This window comes from Bufo gargarizans, chromosome 5, assembly GCF_014858855.1.
Source record: "Bufo gargarizans isolate SCDJY-AF-19 chromosome 5, ASM1485885v1, whole genome shotgun sequence".
Classification (NCBI taxonomy): Eukaryota; Metazoa; Chordata; class Amphibia; order Anura; family Bufonidae; genus Bufo; species Bufo gargarizans.
In genome coordinates, this window is record NC_058084.1 from 379,428,255 (window position 1) to 379,449,796 (window position 21,542).

The following is a 21,542-nucleotide window of genomic DNA, read 5'->3' on the forward strand; positions in this document are numbered from 1 at the left end:
TTTTTTTTTTCTGACTTCCTTGACATCTCCTATTTCTGAACTAAAATGTGGACTTGGCCAGCTTTTGTCTATCTTTTAGGTACATCTATGAAGCTGAAGAAATCCACAATTCTGGCACAAAAAGTGGTGCAGATCAGACCAATGTAGAGTTGGTCAAAAGTTTCTGGTGGAGAGGGCATACATAGTAGTGTATGAAACTGGGGCATGTGAACAGAACTTTGGCACAAGTGAGCAGATTTTTGGCTCATTTGGACAAATTGACGGATCACATGGACAGAATTTTGCTGCATGTGGCCAACAAATAGGTGGTATAAAGTAAACTAGACAGTCTAAAGATGCATCAGATTTCCCATCCAGGATCAACCACTTTGATGACTAACACATTTTAAGGCTAAGTTTATCCTGTGTACAAATTAGTTTAGTTTTCTGTTCTTCTGGTCCTCGGTCAGAAAAAACTGGATCCTTTATTGTGAGTATCCATTGTTCTAATTTTGCATCCATTTCTGTCTGAGATCTGTTATTTTAGACGGGGGTAAAAGTCCTGTGAGGAGGAATTTTTATCCTGTCAAAAATAACAGATCTCTGAAGGAACAGTATCAGTAAATCTGGACCTTTGTATCTATTCGTAGTTAAAATGTCCACAAATCCTGTGTTCATTACATGTTAACGAAAAAAATAAAATAAATTTCAAACAGAATATATAAACGTTTGTTAAAAAAAATTGAAAATGAAGTTCTACTCAGTCATTACATGTCTTGCCCATCAAGATGAAAAGCTAAAGGCTGGACTTAGTATTATATGTACTGTTGGTGTAAAACGGGCCATTCCAATGTTTAGAAGCTGCATCGAAGGCAATGTTTGACCTAATACAAGGAGTCATTCACTGGGACGTATGTTGGTCAGTATTTGGCATCAGTATTTGTAAACCAGAATTAGGAATAGAAACTGAATTGCTTTACAGACATTGTCGTCACTCAAGTCTCCAACAGAGCTCACAGTCTAAGGCCCCTTTCACACGGGCGAGTATTCCGCGCGGATGCGATGCGTGAGTTGAACGCATTGCACCCACACTGAATACCGATCCATTCATTTCTATGGGGCTGTTTACATGAGTGGTGATTTTCACGCATCACTTGTGCGTTGCGTGAAAATCGCAGCATGCTCCTCTTTGTGCGTTGCGGTGCGATAATCCACACAACGCAGGCCCCGTAGAAGTGAATGGGGTTGCGTGAAAATTGCAAGCTTTCGCAAGCAAGTGCAGATGCGGTGCGATTTTCATGCACGGTTGCTAAGAGACGATCGGGATGGAGACCCGATCATTATTATATTCCCTTATAACATGGTTATAAGGGAAAATAATAGCATTCTGAATACAGAATGCATAGTAAAATAGCGCTGGAGGGGTTAAAAAAATAAAAAATTATTTAACTCACCTTAGTCCACTTGTTCGCGCTGCCCGGCATCTCCTTCTGTCTTCATTTTAGCTTTGTGTAGCAACAAGGACCTTTGGTGATGTCACAGTCATCACATGATCTTTTACCATGGTGATGGATCATGTGATGACCGGAGTGACGTCACCACAGGTCCTTGTTGCTACACAAAGCTAAAATGAAGACAGAAGGAGATGCCGGGCAGTGCGAACAAGTGGACTAACGTGAGTTAAAAAAATGTTAATATTTTTTTAACCCCTCCAGCGCTATTTTACTATGCATTCTGTATTCAGAATGTTATTATTTTCCCTTATAACCATGTTATAAGGGAAAATAATACAATCTACAGAACACCGATCCCAGACCCGAACCTCTGTGAAAAAGTTCGGGTTAGGGTACCAAACACGTGCAATTTTTCTCACGCGAGTGCAAAACGCATTACAATATTTTGCACTCGCGCGGAAAACTCGCGGGTGTTCCCGCAACGCACCCGCACATTTTCCTGCAACGCCCGTGTGAAAGGGGCCTAAGTGTCTTTGGAGTCTGGGAGGAACAGTCAGATGATGTTCTTTGTTGGATCCGATCCTATGACGCCAGCGCAGCAAGGGACCAGTGCCAACCACTGAGCTACTGTACAGGATAGGCTGCCAATATCATATTGACGGGGGTTCAACTCTTGGCACCCCTGCTGATCAGCTATTTGAAGAGACTACTGCGCTCCAGTCTCTTCCTAGGCCAATGACATCGTTCATCAGTCACATGGCCTAGGAGCAGCTGTCTTATTAAAGCAGGAATTTCAAACTCATGGCCCTCAAGCTGTTGCAAAACTATCATTCCTAGCATGCCCTGATAGCTGTTGGCTGCCTGGGCATGATGGAAGTAGTAGTTGAAGGGCCACGAGTTTGACATCCTGGTGTTAATGGGGCTGAGCTGCAATACCAAGAACAGTCGCTATCCAATATATGTGCAGTGCTCTCACCGGAGCACCATGGGCTTCTCAAACAGCCAATCGGTGGGGGTGTAAGGTGTTGGACCCCCACCAATCGATAATTGATGACCTATCCTGAGGATAGTTCAACAATATTAAACACCTGTAAAAAACCTTTAAACAGAAAAAAAGTATAATATAAATACAGTATAGCACCTCTTCCTCTTTGGCTCCACTCCTGGTTTTGGCTTACGAATGCTCATGCAAAATATTGACCAAACTACACCTGCATCAATGAGGCCTAAGTGATACATGGTAACGGGAATCTGGCAGGCGATTCATACTGCCTGAACGACGTACAGTATGAAATACTGACAGGCTCCCTGGTTACAGACTGCTGAGATCCAGCATGAGGTGAAAGGCACTAGGCCACATTTTATTTCTTCATACTTAAAATCCACAGAGACATATCTTTGGTGACTAGACCTGCTCACCCTTTTAGAATGTGTAGCCTGTTCTTAGTCATCCCTGTGGATTTTAATTATGGAGAAATAAAATGTGGCCTTTTTTATCTCATGCTGGATTTTTTTTTTCACATTTTGTTAATTGTCCTTTTGGTCAGAGTGTTTTCTCTTTTATTTTTAGCTATTTTTCCTATCTACAGCTGCCATGGAGCCGCCCACGTGACATTGTCGCTTGTCTATGTTGTACAGACTTTATAGCTTATTTTTTTTAACCCTTTTTTTTAAATCATTTTCAACAGCTTTTTTTTTTATATCTTTTTGTTGTTGTTATCTCATATCTCTAAATTTTCCAGTTCTTGGAGGTGAACAGGTAGTTACAGGTGAGAAATAAGGGGTATTGTGTGTTTTTCTATGTACTCCAAAAGGATCTGTCCTCTCTGCTGAATGGTTTCTACCAATTTCTTTACTCCCTTGAAGCCTCCTTGGCTGCTCCAGAATATATGGTCCATCTCCAGTGACCTTAATAGCATGTCCTGTAAACATCCCGACCTCAGCACTTTCACTGCTGATTCAGGGAACCTAAGAGAGAGTAATAAAATGTTAGTGGTTGTGCAGCAAAGAAGCTGTCAGATAGTAAATGTCCTCTACTATTTTTATTCTTCATATTTTCTTTTCTGAGCTAAAATGGATTCAGTATGAATTTCAAGTGTAGGCAATCATTTTACACTGGTTAATGTACAATAACTGGACATCATCAATTTGACTTTCAAAGTTCTTCTACTCTACTCACCACAATTTCTTATTTTATTAATATTTTCTTCTTTTTTATCCTTTTAAACTGAGTTTAATCACATTAAGGGATTTTGTACCGTATACTACTGTAAAAAGACTTTGTATTAGCTGCAGTAGGTTTGCAAATAAAACTCAAGATACCGCTCCATGAGCCTGATTTTATATGCATGTGTATGGATGAGTTTTCTACTGGATTCTTCACAAATTATACAGAAATAAATGGCATACTCCATCAAATTCCATATGCACATAGTTCTTCTTCCCTAAAAGCATTTCTTATAAAGGAGACTATCGCTGTACATATGGCAACCTAGGCTGGGCAACTTCCATACTAGGAAGCAGTATAGTACCATGCAATGCCATACAAGCTCCACGAACATGGCTCAGCTGTGTGCATGAGCCATACCTATGAATAATGTAATGGGCCTATTACTAGTGTGCTAAAATACATGTAGTTCTGCAATGGGATATAAATAGGTCTAAAACAAACATATATGAACATACAAATATCCTACACACTTCAAAAAGAGGCTGATTTAGTTAGCACTAAACCCATTGCATTGTATTTGCATATTATATACTACTGATCCTTATATGCTGCCATATGATGCTCCATACTTTTAAGTTTCAAAACAATAGAACATTGGAACATTGCATGATATTTTTTCATACTGAATCTAAAAAAAACTGCTCCCTATTTGTCTATAAGAAATTATACAGATGGAATAGTGTCCCAAAAATACATTCCTATGGGCACCACCATATTACTGCTTCAAGGTTGTATGGAGCCATAATATACTTGTGTGTATGGGGCCTTATACTTTTCTTCTGTTTAAGATCCACTCCTGGTTTCACCATTAAAAAAATTCCTTTGAGCAGAGACAAAGACTGGTTTTAATAATCGTGTTTTATGCAAGTGAACCAAAAATAATGCAGACTTTTTTTTCTTGTCCTGTTGCAGAATATGATCCAGATCCTATTTTTTTTTTTATAATAGAAGTTAGTGGCACATGCATTGTGAATGAAAGGTACCTGCTTTTCTAATCTTGAAAAAAACAGTACCTTTTCAACAGTATGTAAAAAGTAATATGGACAGAGTCAATGTTAAGAAGAAATTATAAATATTACAGCTATACATATGTACAACAAAAAATACTGCCATCTTACCCATCAATTCCTTGCAAAATCCTAAAATTCAAATTGTTATTAGGGTGATTGGGCCTCCCAGCATTGTCAATGTAAACCAAGTGAGAAGGGTCGCTATGACGCACCTAAAACGAAAGACAAATAAATGAGTTTCAATAGAATGATACATTTAAATGCATATGAGAATTTTGTATAAGAATGTCTGTAGCACAGCACATCAGCCTTAGGGCTGAAGGCAGCATCTCAGTTGGCTTAGCACCATGATGCTCAATATTAATTGTATAGCAGTATTGGTTGGACTTTGAATAGCACTGTTAATAGACTATGAGGGACATTTATCAAGACTGGCGTATGGGTGCGCACTGGTGTGAGATGTGCCTAATTTATTAATAAATTAGGATCATCTCTGCCCAGCTGTGCGCCAGATACTGAAGTATACACCAGCTACAGGCTGGTGTGGATTTCAGTTATAACTTAGTTACGTAGTTAATACTGTTGAAAAAATACATAAGTCCATCACGTTCAACCAAGGGATGGGAGCGGACGCAGATTTCTACACACTTCCATAAGCATTAATGTAATTTACTTTTGAGAATTAATGTAAGCTCTTTTTAAAACTTCCTACTGTTCTGCTGTGACCATGTACTGAGGTAGACTATTCCACAGATTCACAGTTCTTACAGTAAAGAAGCTTTGACGCCGCTGGAGACTGAAATTTTTCTTCTCCAGTCGGAGGCAGTGCCCCTTGTCTTTTGGGAGGATTTTACATGGAAGAGTTTTTCACCGTATTTTCTGTATGGCCCATTTATATATTTGTATAGGTTATTCATTTCCCCCCTTAGATGTCTCTTCTCAAGACTAAATAAATGTAATTATTTTAATCTTTCCTAATAACTAAGACCCTCCGTTCTCCTTATCAGTTTAGTCGCTCTCCTTTGTACTTTTTCCAGCTCCAGGTCATCCTTTCTATGGACTGTTGCTCAGAACTGAACTGCATATTCCAGATGTGGCCGCACCAACGCTTTGTAAACCGGTAATATTCCATCCCTGTCCCGTGAGCCCATGCCTCATTAAATACATGACAATATCCTGGTGGCCTTAGAAGCAGCTGATTGACATTGTATGCTATTATTTAATCTGTGATCTACAAGGACACCCAAATCCTTTTGTACAAGTGACTCTCCCAGTGTTACATCCCCTAGGACAGTGGTGGCTAACCTCCAGCACTCCAGCTGTGGTAAAACTACAACTCCCAGCATGCTCTATTTATTTTTATGGAGTTCTGAGAACAGCTAAGTAAGTGTACATCTTGGTAGTTGTAGTTTTACCACAGCTGGAGTTCCGGAGGTTAGCCATCTCAGCCCTAGGACATATAAAGCACAGAGATTATTACTACCAAGAGGCATAACTTTTTACATTTATCCACATTGAACCTCATTTGACAAGTTCATGCCCAAACACTCAGGGCGACATTTACTAAGGCAATTTAGACGCCGGTCTTAGTCTATGCCCGTTGCCCCTTGATGCGCCTAAGTTATATAGAGGCACCGACCACTACATAACAGGCCCTTTAGACTTGTTTAAATGTACGCCAGCTTCCTTGCTGACGTAGAGTTGTCATTTTCTACGCCAAAAACAGGAGTAGAAAATGATGAATCACATGGACCTGCCCTCTTTTATCGGAATTGGCGAAAAAAGGAGTAAGTGGCGTACACGGGGAAAAAGGTGCAGCCAAAAATAAATAAATAAGCCAAAAAGTGGTGTATATATTTTATTAAATAAACCTCTCAGTGTTCAAGTCAACTTGTAGTTTTGGGACATCTTCCATAGACTGCACAGTACTTCATAGCTTGGCGTAAATTTCCTTTGGAAAATTGCAGAGAAGCTTAAAAAGTTGCAAATTATGGTGTACATATGATGTGCGCCATACTTTGCAACTTTTTTTATGCCACAATAGAGGCATAATGCCCTTAGTAAAAATCCCTCTATGTGTTTGTTACAGAATTCATTTTAAGACTGTAGGCACCATATAGCACAGCACTGTATAGCAGTATTGACAGCGTATAGCTTTGTTTGTCATCAGCTGTTTGAAAGGATTATTTAGCCAGCGTATGGCACTGTTATTTGGGCACTATACTATATGGTACATATAATGATAATCTATTTGGCAGTACACCAGCAAAAGGTACTACACAGGGCACTATCCAACATGAGACCGGCTCAAAAAGCTATACCAAAAGCAGTGCGTTGCTGGAGATCATCAGAGAAACCATAGTTTTATATATTGTGAACACCTACCAGAATATGTACTAAAACAAGTTCATTCTGGTTGCGACATTTGTCATGTAGCAGCTCCTCCACACAAGGCTCTGTTGGATCAGGGTTAAATCCACAGCAGTATCTGTCTAGTCGATCCTGAACCTAAGTAATGAACACATTGAGAAGAACTGTAAGAAACTTCCTGTAAGAAATCCTTCACCTTGATAAGTCAGTCAACTCTTCACAGTGATCGGGTCATATATTTAGTATATCTGCTTTAATAGATCCATCATAATGTTGCTACACGAGCCACAAATATTCATGCATCCAAGTTGACAGAGACCATATATACTCCAACCATGTAACCATTGGATATCATCTGATGTATCTACTCAGTACAATTACTTTAAGTTTTAGTATCTCTTTTTCAGGTTGGACTCTCCTGACCCATTTTGACCATGTACACAAATCACTCTGGTTTGTTACATCCTGTATGTAGCACTTCCTTTTGTTGTATCCAACCAAACCCATAATGCACTTCTCCTTTCTCTGCCACAGCCCCATCGCCGCCCTCACAACCCCCAGCTAGTTTATAGCTCCTCCCATCCAGCTAGTTATATAGACACTCCCCTATCACTCCCCTTGCTGCTGCTCTGATATCCCAATGGACATAAGATCACAGCAAATAAGAAAGAGCTACATGGTCATGTGACCACAGCCTAGATCGGAAGATGGGATCAATAAAAGTAAAAGAAATGAAAAAATTACAGCTACCTTCATAAATGAGTATTTTAAAGTATATTAAAGCGTTCCCAAAAAACCCTTAGCCAACAGCTGGCTTACTGTGGCTGTGACTACATGCTAGACTTGGTTAATTACCAAGGTAATGGTGAAAATGGTCTTCTTGCAGCTGTGTTTTTTTGGAAGTCTACAGAATGAAGAGGCTGGCATAAATACATTATGCTTTCCTGAAACATGACCAAGGTGTATACTGCCAGCACAGATTGAGAAAAGGAGTGAATGAGAGTGAATTTCTAGCTTAAACAACAAAACAACCTAAACACCTGGTACCCTTTAAGAGTCCAGAAGACCAGTAGGCTTGTTTGTGGTCATTAAATGCAGAATAAACTGTAGCATAATGTTTCTAGAAAATGAGAGTTAAAGGTTTTGGACACCTGTGAGGCATTTTCTATTAGTGCATTACAGTTATTTTAGGCTAAAGAAAACTTTCCAATGGGTTTTCGGTAAACATTTTAAACCATCTATCCTATGCAGCCTGCACTGTCTCACTTAAGTTGCAGACTGTTCTGTCCCCTTCTCAGTGATATCTGTCAGAGAAGAGGTCTGATGGCAGGTTCTGTAACTCTTATCCTGGTTTCCTGAGAACTTATAAAGTAAGTTCCTTATTCTCCCTAGACCCAACAGATCATCCAACTGCGGTAGACGCCTTATCACAAATAGGGGATATGAATCTGGCAAACGCGTTTCCTCCGTTCCCTCTAATTCCGGCTATTCTCAGGAAAATCAGAATGGAGTCATCAATAGTGATTCTAATAGCCCCATTCTGGCTGAAACAAGTGTGGTTTCCAGTCCTAAACACTATGGCTTTGAAAGATCCGATAACTCTCCCTCTAAGACCAGACCTGCTGTCCTAAGGTCCAATCTGGAACCCTGAAATAGGCAGGCTAAAGTTCACAGCGTGGATCCTGAAAGGGACTTGTTAAGATTACAAGCCTTATTGGACAGGGTAATATCAACCCTACAAAAAGGTCATAAGCAGGTAACCTCGGCTATTTATAATAAGATATGGAAGAAATTTTGCTCATGGATAACATTAAGGGATGGAAATCCGATGCTTCCAAATTTGGCGGAAATCTTGGACTGTCTACAAAATAGTTTTGATAGGGGCCTTAGATCGAGCACCCTGAAGGTCCAGAAAGCAGCCTTAAGTTGGTTCCTAAACTGTTCCCTTACAGAGAATAGATGGGTAAGCAGGTTTATAAAAGCAACCACAAGAATTAGGCCAACTCTGAAATCTTCAGTCCCTCCCTGGGACTTGACAACAGTTCTCAATGGTTTAACTAAAGAGCCCTTTGAACCTATGCAAAATTGCTCTCTGAAACATTTATCCCTAAAAACTGCCTTTTTAGTGGATATAACATCGGCCCGCAGGTTAGGTGAGATACAAGCTTTAACCACCCGGGAACCTTACCTTAAAATTTTAGATGATAGGGTCATCCTAAAGCTAGATCCAACCTTCTTACTGAAGGTAGTCTCTATATTCCATCTGAATCAGGAAATTTTATTACCTACCTTTTGTGCAGATCCAAAAAATGACACTGAAAAAAGCTTGTACATGCTAGATGTCAGACGTTCTCTTCTGATTTATTTAGAAGCTACTAGTAGGTTTAGAAAGGACGCAAATCTGTTCATACAATTCGCTGGCCGAAACAAAGGCATAAAGTCTTCCAAAACAATGTTAGCCAGATGGATAAAATCGGCGATTATGGAATCCTACCATCTGCAGGAAATAGCTTGTCCTCAAAATATTACAGCCCATTCCACCAGAGCGGTGGCGGCTTCATGGGCAGAACATGCGGAAGCCTCTATAAATCAGATTTGCAAATCAGCAACATGGTCAAATTCTCATACCTTTTGCAAACACTATATGTAACAACCCAGAGTGGTGTTACCACTACTGCACCATGCTACTATCTCTAATGGGCTAATCTATAGTAATCTATGTCATCTCTGTCTTTCCAGGTTCTCCACAATGTGCATTCCTAAAATGTTTGAAACTGTTTATAACATGTAATATGCCTGGTTCACCAGCAGGTGGCAGCAAACTCTGCAGAACTGTAATTATGCAGACTAGAGCTAACCATTCCATTCTAACTCTCGAAGTGGGCGAGTCCTATTTCCTGGAGGAAGCATGGGGATCAGTTAGAACTGGTTCTAGTGCTAGTAGTAGTGTGTGTGCTGGTAGGGACTCCGTGTTGGAGCTCTCCGGATTCTACCACATCCCTTGGCTGAACATAACCCTGACCAAAGAGTGAAGTAAAGCATCACGAAGAAAGCAAAGACACTAATTAAGCTTGTCAGGACAGCAGAGTCAGATATAGCAGAGTTGAGTTTGCCTGCCATTTTAATGCTAAAGCCTGCTGGAACCAAGATAAAGCCTGAAATCTACTTTGGAAAAACGTTTACTCAGGTAAAGCTGCCATTGAACTTCATCTCAAGGTCTGGACTCAAGTTCTTCCTTAATCCCTCAATTATTTATTGCTTTGGAGCCAAAGCCTGGGGTCCAGCGGTATCCAGGTAGGAGCACCGTGACACACATAAAGAGACATTTTAGGCCGCAACATACTACTTGGCATTTCCTACACCTGGGACACGTTATATAGAGGGCCCTAGGGGGAGGCGCCTGTTGCATATAGATTAGACATTGGGGGAAACCATGACCAGAGGTTTGGACGAAAAGTTCTCCAGGCTGTGGTCCCTCCCTAAGTCTGTAAACTAATCTAGTATTACTCCATGTGGTGCTGAAATGGAGGACGTCCTGAAAAGTAGGAATTAGACCTACTGGTAATTGTATCTCCAGGAGTCCGACATGACAGCACCTGGATTTCCCTCCCTTATCTTCTTTTATGTTTATTATATTGCTGTTATATTAATCAGTTATTTTAAAAAGGTTTTTCAGTTATGGACATCCATCATTGTATGATAATTTAAAAAACACTGGTGGGTGGGTGTGTGTGTGTGGGGGGGGGGGGGGGGGGGCTTTTAACCTCTCTCTGTTCCTGTCCCAATAGTGGGTGGGGAGACATCCTCCATATGGTGCTGTCATGACGAACTCCTGGAAATACAATTACTAGTAGGTCTAATTCCTACTTTTTTGTTTTTTTTAACCCAACATAAATGCAATAATAAAAAATGCATTCGAATGTTTCTATTACCTATACCTCTAACTCTTATTTTGAGAAATATTACCCTACAGCTTATTCTGTATTTAATGACCACTGGCAGCCAGGACTCAAAGGAAAGTACTAAAGAGGAATTTATCATTGTAGGTGAATTTGAGGTTAGGTTGTAGATTGGATTTGCTATGTGTACCTGTGCCAAATTTATGGAAATTGTTCACAATAATAATTGATTTGGCTCAAGTGCAACAAAGCTGAACCGATTTTAGAAAAAGTACAACTAGATTTTAGAAAAAGTCTCACTTCATAAATGTGTCACAAAAAATAATCTACTCTGAAAATCTGACCAAATTTTCACACTAAGGCCTCATGCACACGACCGTTTTTCAGGTCCGCATCCGAGCCGCAGTTTTTGCGGCTCGGGTGCGGACCCATTTACTTCAATGGGGCCTCAAAAGATGTGCTGTCCGCATCCGTTCCTTCGTTCCGAGGCCCCGCAAAAAAAATATAGCATGTCCTATTCTTGTCCGTTTTGCAGACAAGAATAGGCATGTCTACAATAGGCCGCCACGTTCCGTTTTTTGCGGATCCGTGGTTTGCGGTCCGCAAAAAACATGACGGTCGTGTGCATGAGGCCTAAATCTGTAGGCAGCACTGGAAGGTGTAGTGCTCAAAAAGTTAAAAAAAAATCTGCAAGTGACCCCAAAAAGTCACAAAGCCCCTACTTGAGACTTTTTTGATGTCAGAATTCTGGTGTGCTGGGCTTGATAAACTCCATTCTAGGTTTCTTTATACTGTCCATCTGTTCAACTGGTGAGATTACTGTCTTCCCCAACAAATGGTGTTGTGAAGTCATTCATAGTCAGTGCCTGGTCAAGAGTGACAGTGTTTTAGGGAAACAAACTAAAGGTGACTCGGTGTTTTACCTCTCCTGTTTCCTGTGTCATGCACTGCCTGTGCTAGCTTTAAAGTGACCTAAAGGTGGACATGAATTTGTCTTTACTAGTTAACGTGCCAATCTTCGAAGGCTATGAGCACCTTTTGGGGGCAGATTTTTATGATTGAATTTTATTCATTTTGGTCTTAAATCATTTTTCTCAATTGGTCTTTAAATTTTTTTTACCAGTTTAGCTGTGAGCATCTTACTTTTCACTTTCACTCTTTCATCTGACGTCTATGCATAGTCCTTATCTCTGAACCCGACAGCTCATAAACACATTTAAGGGCTGTATTACACAAACAGATTTCCTGACCAATCATTGGTCAGATGGCCATTTACACACACAGATCTTTTGTTATACACAACTATTGGTCTGATTGGACAGAAATTGATCAGAGATTGGCCAGATAATCTGTTGGTATAATAGAGCCCTAAGCCATATTCTTATCAGATTGATAAGAATTTAGCTATAATGAGTGTTTTATGATCTGTCAGGAATCCAAGATAAAGCTTTGCGTGAGCCATCAGCTTGCTACTAGAGAATCTCAATGCTCTACAGAAAAAGGGGCTGAAGATTTTAAATAAAGACCAATTGAAATAAATTTTTTAGCACAAAATGAGTACAATGCAATAATACAAAAACAAATGAGGTGGTGAGCCATATGAGAACCTGAAACCTCTGTGGTGGCCTGAAATGTTTCCCCCAGTTGTCATTTTTTGAGTAAGCAATTTGCTGAAAGATTTGAACCTTTACAGTAGAAGTGAATGGGGTTTTCAGATCCCCAGCATGACCCTTGCTTATTTCTTCTGGATTTTTGCTATAGATTTCACTTTTGGCAAGCCAAAAAGTGAAACCTATGGAAAAATCTCCGCAGCAGAAATTTTCTGGCACAGGGGAACATGGCCTAACACACCCTTTAGAAAATCGGGAGGCATTTCCATTTAAGAGATTGTGAAAATAGTGAGATGCAAAAAATGTAAATATATTATAAAGTTGCAAGACTTATTATTTTATCATACTATGAATAAACGTTATTTACCCAATACTCAACACTTTTAATGTGAATTTTGTTTTGTACATTGAGAAAGAAATGGGTTTTTGTTTAACATATTCACTATTTGAGTTTCATACTCCTGTGCTTTTCTAACTGAGTACACATGGTAATTGCCCTTAATTGAATGCAGAATATTCACCTCTGTGCCTTTCTAGGAAGTCTGACCCGCTAGTATCTCCAGTGTGCGCCGAGGAGCTCCAAGAATGGATCTTTGACAGTGTTGGCTGCAATCTACACACCAGGAGCTAAATGTGGCTTTAGTGGGACAGGTCTGGACAAAAAAAATAATAAAATCCTCGCTGCTCTGCTCAGTTTTGTGTATAAAGAGTGGTTGAGAAGCAAACAGAGTCTGCTGGTTTAGGAAGGCTGCCATGGTTTTGGGCCGTCGGGCACACACAGACTGTGTGTTCAGCAAGAAAATCTCCGATAGCATTTACATTGCTAAATTCTACAGCTTCACGGTAAGGGATCATTTAGACAGCTTGTGGGGAGAGGGAGGGAGGCATGCAAATAACTCATGCTGATCTGAGGTAAATGTGGATATGTGATAATGTGTGGTTATAATAAATTATAAAGTTATCTCTAACTTTTTTTTAAAAATCAGCAATCGTGATGTATTTTAAAAGAATTCACCAGAAGTTGTATACATTCATTATTACTGTGGGATGGGTCAGTGCACACATTGTGTCATGGTTTCCATTTATTAAAGAAGCCATGACACTAGGTTGGACACAGATAACAAAGACTTAGGCCTCATGCACACAACCGTTGTGTGCATCCGTGATTTTCTGCAGACCCATTGACTTTCAATGGGTCCATTGAAAACTCGGAAAATGCACCGTTGTTCATCCGCGTCCGTGTTTCCTGTCCGTCAAAAAAATATGACCTGTCCTATTTTTTTGACGGACAACGGTTCACGGACCCATTCAAGTCAATGGGTCTGTGAAAAAACACGGATGCACACAAGATTGACATCCGCGTCCGTGATCCGTGGCCGTAGTCTACTTTCACACAGACTGATCCGCAGATCCGTCTGCATAAAAGCTTTTTCAGAGCTGAGTTTTCACTTCTTGAAAACTCAGATCCGACAGTATATTCTAACACAGAGGCGTTCCCATAGTGATGGGGACGCTTCAAGTTAGAATATACTACGAACTGTGTATATGACTGCCCCCTGCTGCCTGGCAGCACCCGATCTCTTACAGGGGGCTGTGATCCGCACAATTAACCCCTCAGGTGCCGCACCTGAGGGGTTAATTGTGCGTTTCATAGCCCCCTGTAAGAGATCAGGTGCTGCCAGGCAGGAGGGGGCAGACCCCCCTCCCTCCCCTGTATTTAACTCATTGGTGGCCAGTGCGGCCCCCCCCTCCCTCCCCTGTATTTAACTCATTGGTGGCCAGTGCGGCCCCCCTCCCTCCCTCCCCTGTATTTAACTCAGTGGTGGCCAGTGCGGCTTTCCCCCCCCCTAATTAAAATCCCCGCCCCCACCCCCCCATCATTGGTGGCAGCGGAGAGTTCCGATCGGAGTCCCAGTTTAATCGCTGGGGCTCCGATCGGTTATCATGGAAACCAGGACGCTACTGCAGTCCTGGCTTCCATGGTTACTTAGCAATTTTAGAAGAATTATACCTGTGCTGTCTGTGACCGGCCGGGCGCTCCTCCTACTGGTAAGTGACAGGTCTGTGCTATAGGCAATGCATCGCACAGACCTTTCACTTACCATTAGGAGGAGCGCCCGGCCGGTCACAGACAGCGCAGGTAAGTATAATGCTTCTAAAATTGCTAAGAAACCATGGAAGCCAGGACTGCAGTAGCGTCCTGGTTTCCATGGTAACCGATCGGAGCCCCAACGATTAAACTGGGACTACGATCGGAACTCTCCGCTGCCACCAATGATAGGGGGTGGGGAAGATTTTAATTAGGGGGGGGAGGCCGCACTGACCACCAATGGGTTAAATACAGGGGAGGGAGGGAGGGGGGCCGCACTGGCCACCAATGAGTTAAATACAGGGGAGGGAGGGGGGTCTGCCCCCTCCTGCCTGGCAGCACCTGATCTCTTACAGGGGGCTATGAAACGCACAATTAACCCCTCATGTGCGGCACCTGAGGGGTTAATTGTGCGGATCACAGCCCCCTGTAAGAGATCGGGTGCTGCCAGGCAGCAGGGGGCAGTCATGTACACAGTTCGTAGTATATTCTAACTTGAAGCGTCCCCATCACTATGGGAACGCCTCTACATAGTAACATAGTAACATAGTAACATAGTACATAAGGCCGAAAAAAGACATTTGTCCATCCAGTTCGGCCTGTTATCCCGCAAGTTGATCCAGAGGAAGACCCCTCTCTAGTAGCTATAGCCTGTAATATTATTAAGCTCCAGAAATACGTCCAGGCCCCTCTTGAATTCCTTTATTGTACTCACCATCACCACCTCCTCAGGCAGAGAGTTCCATATTCTCACTGCTCTTACCGTAAAGAATCCTTTTCTATGTTTGTGTACAAACCTTCTTTCCTCCAGGCGCAGAGGATGTCCCCTCGTCACAGTCACAGTCCTGGGGATAAATAGCTGATGGGATAGATCTCTGTACTGACCCTTGATATATTTATACATATTAATTAGATCTCCCCTCAGTCGTCTTTTTTCTAAAGTGAATAACTCTAATTTTGATAATCTTTCAGGGTACTGTGGTTGCCCCATTCCAGTTATTACTTTAGTTGCCCTCCTCTGGACCTTCTCCAGCTCTGCTATGTCTGCCTTGTTTACAGGAGCCCAGAACTGTACACAGTACTCCATGTGTGGTCTGACTAGCGATTTGTAAAGTGGTAGGACTATGTTCTTATCACGGGAATCTATGCCCCTTCTGATGCAACCCATTATCTTGTTGGCCTTGGCAGCAGCTGCCTCTGTGTTAGAATATACTGTCGGATCTGAGTTTTCACGATCTAACTCAAATCCGATGATATATTCTAACATAGAGGCGTTCCCATGGTGATGGGGACGCTCCAAGTTAAAATATACCATCGGATTGGAGAAAACTCAAATCCTATGGTATATTAATAGGAGCCAGTTTCTTTTTTACACCAGTTAGATAAATGACCCCTGATATTTTTATTAAGAAAATAGGTAACAATTCTGAGCTGAGACGATGTGTTTCAACCTGAATGAATATATGTATGTTTTTCTATACAAGTATCTGTATAATGCTCTGTATATGCACACACTGCAAATACAGTCTTCAGTTCACACAGGGAGTCCATTTATGAAATAAGGAGTGATGCAGACAGATATCTTGAGTCAGTGTTATATTTATCTAACATCTGGCTGCCATTGTGTGCTGCTCATGGCTGACAGTTTGTAGTGTGGTAGTAGAGCCTTTTTTTTTATAGCTACCACATTTATAAAACGTTCTCTTCTAAAATTCCAGGTCTGATCAAGTATACACATGTGGACAAAATAGATGGTACCCTCCCATTAAAGAAAGAAAAACCCACAATGGTCACTAAAAGTAATAATACAATTTTTTTACTGAAAATCAGCTAATGAAAATTAGACATTGCTCTTGAATTGTGGTTTAACAGAATACGTTTAAAAAAAACTAATTAATTAAACTGTCCTGGACAAAGATGATGGTACGCCTAGAAAAGATTGAAAGTAATTTGACTGTAGGGACATGTTAAGCTAAGCTGTGTCCTGTAATTAGCATTACAGGTGTTTTCAAACCTGTAATTAGTCAGTCTGCATATTTAAAGGGTGAAAAGTAGTCACTGTGCTGTTTAGTATCATGGTGGGTACCACACTGAACATGGACCAAAGAAAGCTAAGGAGAGTTGTCTAAGGAGATTAGAAAGAAAGTTATAGACATCATGTTAAAGGTAAAGGCTATAAGACCATCTCCAAACAGCTTGATGTTCCTGTTACTACAGTGGAACATATTATTCAGAAGCTTAAAGGGATTCTGTCACCAGGTTTCACCCCCTCCAGATAAAAATATGGTTATGTTCAGGGAGCTTTAACCATTCCTAATGTGGTCTTATAAATGTAATCTGTAGGCTCATTTTGCTAAAAATACGCTATTACTAACCTGTCATTCATAAAAATAAGGTGCCCAAGAGGATGTCAATGGCTCCAAGCTGCAGCCCTCACCTGCTGCCGTTCGTGCCCAGCTCCGCCTCATAATATTCTGTGACGCCTCCAGCTCTTCCTCTGTAACATGCTGTGAAAGCCTCCCTCCTCCCTCTGTAACACCGCAATGTTAGAGCAGCAGGAGGAGGGGGGAGGGAGGGAGAGCAGGAGGCTTTCAAAGCGATGTTACAGAGGGAGGAGGGAGGCTTTCACAGCATGTTACAGAGGAAGAGCTGGAGGCGTCACAGAAGATTATGAGGCGGAGCTGGGCACGAACGGCAGTAGGTGAGGGCTGCAGCTTGGAGCCATTGACATCCTCTTGGGCACTTTATTTTTATGACTGACAGGTTAGTAATAGCGTATTTTTAGCAAAATGAGCCTACAGATTACATTTATAAGACCACATTAGGAATGGTTAAAGCTCCCTGAACATAATCATATTTTTATCTGGAGGGGGTGAAACCTGGTGACAGAATCCCTTTAAGGTCTATGGGACTGTAGCCAACCTCCCTGGATGTGGCCACAAGAGGAAAATTGATGATAAATTGAAGAGACCAATAATAGGAATGGTAATCAAAGAGCCCAGAACAACTTCCAAAGAGATTAGAGGGGAACTTCAAGTTTAAGGTAAATCAGTGTCAGATTGTCCATTGCTGTCTTAGCCAATGTGGGCTTAAAGGAAGATGACCGAGGAGGAAACCACTATTGTAAACAAATAAAAAAAAAGCGACACTGGAATTTGCCAAAATGCATATTGCCAAGCCAGAAAGGTTCTGAGGAAATGTCCTTTGGACAGGTAAGACAAAACTGGAGCTTTTTGGCAAGTCACATCAGCTCTATATTCAGAGCTCTAAGTCACATCAGCTCTATGTTCATTCTTTTGCGTCAGAGACGCAAAAATGAAGTACAAGTACAAATGAAGTGCAAAGAAAAGAACATTAGGGCACATTTATTAAGACCAGTGTTTTAGACGCCAGTCTTAATAAGCTCCTGCTTTGGCAGTGGATCACCATAGTTATGTAAAGGCTTCTACATACTGTAACTTCAGCATATTCACAGACGATTCTAAATGTAGGACAGCTTCCTTGCTGTCTTACATTTAGACAATTTTTGATGCCTAAACCAGGCATAGAAAATGATGAATAAGACTGACCCGCAGACCCACCCCCTTTCCTGCCCATCCCATGCCCCCTATTTTAACCTGGCATGAGCAGGGAAGAAGTCTCAGATTCTGCCGCAATATGGCGTTTGACAGGCTCTGCGTCAGATATACATCAGAAAAGTGGCATATATATGATCATAAATTACCCGATTGTACCTACTATAAAATATGGAAGAGGCTCGGTTATGTTTTGGGGCTGCTTTGCTGCATCTGGCACATGGTGACATTCTGGAGCGAAATGTGCTGTCCTGTATCAGAAAGCTTGGTCTCAGTTGCAGGTTATGGGTGGTCCAAAAGGATAATGACCCAAAAGACACAGGTAAAAATATCCAAGAACCTCTAAGAGCAAAGCATTGGACTATCCTGAAGTGGACTTCTATGAGCCCTGACCTAAATCCTATTGAACATCTGTGGAGGGAGGTGAAACATGCAGTCTGGTGAAGGCACCCTTCAAACCTGAGACAGCTGGAGCAGTTTGCTCACAAGGAGTGGGCCAAAATACCTGTGGACAGATGCAGAAGTCTCATTGAGAGTTACAGAAATCGCTTGATTGCAGTGATTGTATCAAAAGGTTGTGCAACAAAATACAAAGTTAAGGATATTATCATTTTTTTCCAGGCAAGTTTCATTAGTTTGTTTTATAAATTATTCTGTTGAACAACAATTCAAAAGCAATGTCTGATGTTAATTAGCTGATTTTCAGTAAATTTACCGTATTTTTCGCCCTATAAGACACACCAAATTTTTTTTTACCAAAAGGTGTGCTTTTGGTGTGTTTTGAACTAACGGTGGTCTGTGCATCACACTACTATGGGGGATCTGTGGATGGCACTGTTATGGGGGATCTGTGGATGGCACTGTTATGGGGGATCTGTGGATGGCACTGTTATGGGGGTATCTGTGGATGGCACTGTTATGGGGGATCTGTGGATGGCACTGTTATGGGGGATCTGTGGATGGCACTGTTATGGGGGATCTGTGGATGGCACTGTTATGGGGGTATCTGTGGATGGCACTGTTATGGGGGTATCTGTGGATGGCACTGTTATGAGGGGGTGATCTGTGGATGTCACTGTTATGGAGGGGGATCTGTGGATAGCACTGCTATGTGTCACCCACAGATCCCCCACCCCATAACAGTGCCAGCCACATATCCCCCACCTCATAATAGTGGCATCCACAAATGCCCTAATATACCGGAGCTAAACCTGTGGGAGGGGGGAGGGTGGCGGGGCCGGTGGCATGCAAATGCGGCGGGGCCGGTGCGGTCACTGTACTCCGGCCCCGCCGCTCACTCACTGCTTTATTGACTAAACCTTTTATATTAATAACCTTAATTTAAGTTCCGATCCCCAGCCCCATCTGTACTACTTACTAAATGTCCTGTAGCAGGCAGAGCAGGGCGGCGGCCGGAACTCACTGATGTCACGTGACGTGCCTGCGCCGCCTACTTTATGAATGAAGTAGGCGGCGCAGGCAAGTGACTTCAGTGAGTTACGGCCGGCCGGCCGCCCGCCCGCCCTGCTCTGCCTGCTACAGGAGATTTAGTAAGTAGTACAGATGGGGCTGGGGATCGGAACTTAAATTAAGGTTGCTAATATAAAAGGTTTAGTTAATAAAGCAGTGAGTGAGCGGCGGGGCCGGAGTACAGTGACCGCACCGTACCGCCGCATTTGCACGACACTGGACCCTCTTCCAGCTGATACATCGCAGTCTGCGATGCTGCAGCATTGCAGACTGCGATGTAAAATGGCAGCATTCACCCCATAAGACGCAGGGGCATTTTCCCCCCACTTTTGGGGGGGGGGGGGTGCGTCTTATGGGGTGAAAAATACAGTATTATTTTTGTCAGTTTAAGTTTATTTCAGTGACCATTGTGGGTTTTTCTTTCTTTAACGGAATGGTACCAACAATTTTGTCTACGTGTATACATTGTAAAGGGGCATTCACATGACCGTATTCTTTTTGCGGTCTGCAAATTACAAATCCACAAAATATGGATGCGGCAGGTGTGCATCCCACACTTTTTGTGGGCCCCATTGAAAAAATGTGTGCAAGTACAGCCAGCGCTGCTGGATTGCAGGGTGTTCGTAACGATCGAATCAAGCAGTGGATAATGTGATGGAAAAATGAATCCAGCCAGCAAAGGAAGCAATATGGACAATAACAATACATTAGTAGGTGGCTTGTATTAACTTTCTCTACATAATAAATGGTACAGTATTTGCTAAAATGACACAACCCCTTAAGCATATGTGGTGTACAACCTGTCACGCGATAGAAGATATGTGGCCAGTGGTGTAACTAGAAATGACTGGGCCCCACAGCAAAGTTTTGAACGGGGCACCACAAACCCAACAAATTCTTCGCAACCCCCAACTCCCGTGAGGCTAGTCAAGATTGCTTTCTCAGACGAGGCCCGGCAACCACTCCGTCCATTCCCTACAGTGTCACATTGTCTCAATTTATAATACTGTTGAGGGGGCCCTGACAATAAAATCTTTTAGTCCTCCTCCTGAGTCGGCCCCTTTTGAGTTCGGGCCCCAAAGCAGCCGCTTCCCCTGCATCCCCTGTATTGGGCAAAAAGAACAATCAGGCATGTTGTATTTCAACATATTTGAGCTTTTGTTCCTCTAGGAGATAAGGCACTGCCAGAGGTGTCTAGCAGTGGCTTTTTCCATTTCCCCATTGAAAACATATACAAGTTCAGCAGAATGTGCATATATATGGGTAGGTTTGAGACAAAGGGCTGTACAGCGTTTATGCAACTTTACTTAAAGGGGTTGTCATGAAGCATATTCTACATTTCTCAAACCAACACCTGGATCAGAATATTTTTGTAATTGCATATAATTAAAAATTTAGCATAGCCAGTGAGCTATACAATAAAATATGTGTCTGCATAGCGCCACCTGCTATTTGTTCTTTTACTTATTTTTTGTCTGTGTCACTGAGCTGGTCGAACTTGCTCAGTCCCATCCTTCGACTGCCACATGTTCTGTTAGAAGCTGTCAAAGAAAATGTTGCTCTCTCTGCCTTCTGATCGGAGCCCTTGCAGTGAAATTGCAGGGCTCCAATCGATTACCATAACAGCCTGAGGCCTGCTGAGGCTTCCTCCCTGCTGAGCTGTGCACGAAGCACAGCTCAGCAGGGAGTGCGTCAAAATCATATTCACCCTAATAGATCCCTAAGGGTGCTAATAGTTATTAAAGGGATTCTGTCATAACATTTTAGGCCTATAACCTAAACATATGGCCAGGTCCGTACAAATAACATGAATCTGAAACTGTACTTATTAAATCTGCCTGTGGCCCTGTTAGCAC

The 21,542-nt window shown here is 42.0% G+C and overlaps 1 protein-coding gene across 1 annotated transcript in view; it reads right to left on the bottom strand.

Moving 5' to 3' along the window:
* Nucleotides 1-1,845: 1,845 nt before the first annotated feature.
* Nucleotides 1,846-21,542, bottom strand: part of GASK1A (golgi associated kinase 1A) — a 42,536-nt gene continuing 22,839 nt past the window's right edge. Inside the window, exons 3-5 of the mRNA XM_044294398.1 lie at nucleotides 7,059-7,181; nucleotides 4,782-4,885; nucleotides 1,846-3,401 (exon numbers count right to left, since the gene is read on the bottom strand). Coding sequence (XP_044150333.1) covers nucleotides 3,197-3,401; nucleotides 4,782-4,885; nucleotides 7,059-7,181 — 432 coding nt within the window. The 3' untranslated portion in view covers nucleotides 1,846-3,196. The remainder of the gene's footprint in view (nucleotides 3,402-4,781; nucleotides 4,886-7,058; nucleotides 7,182-21,542) is intronic.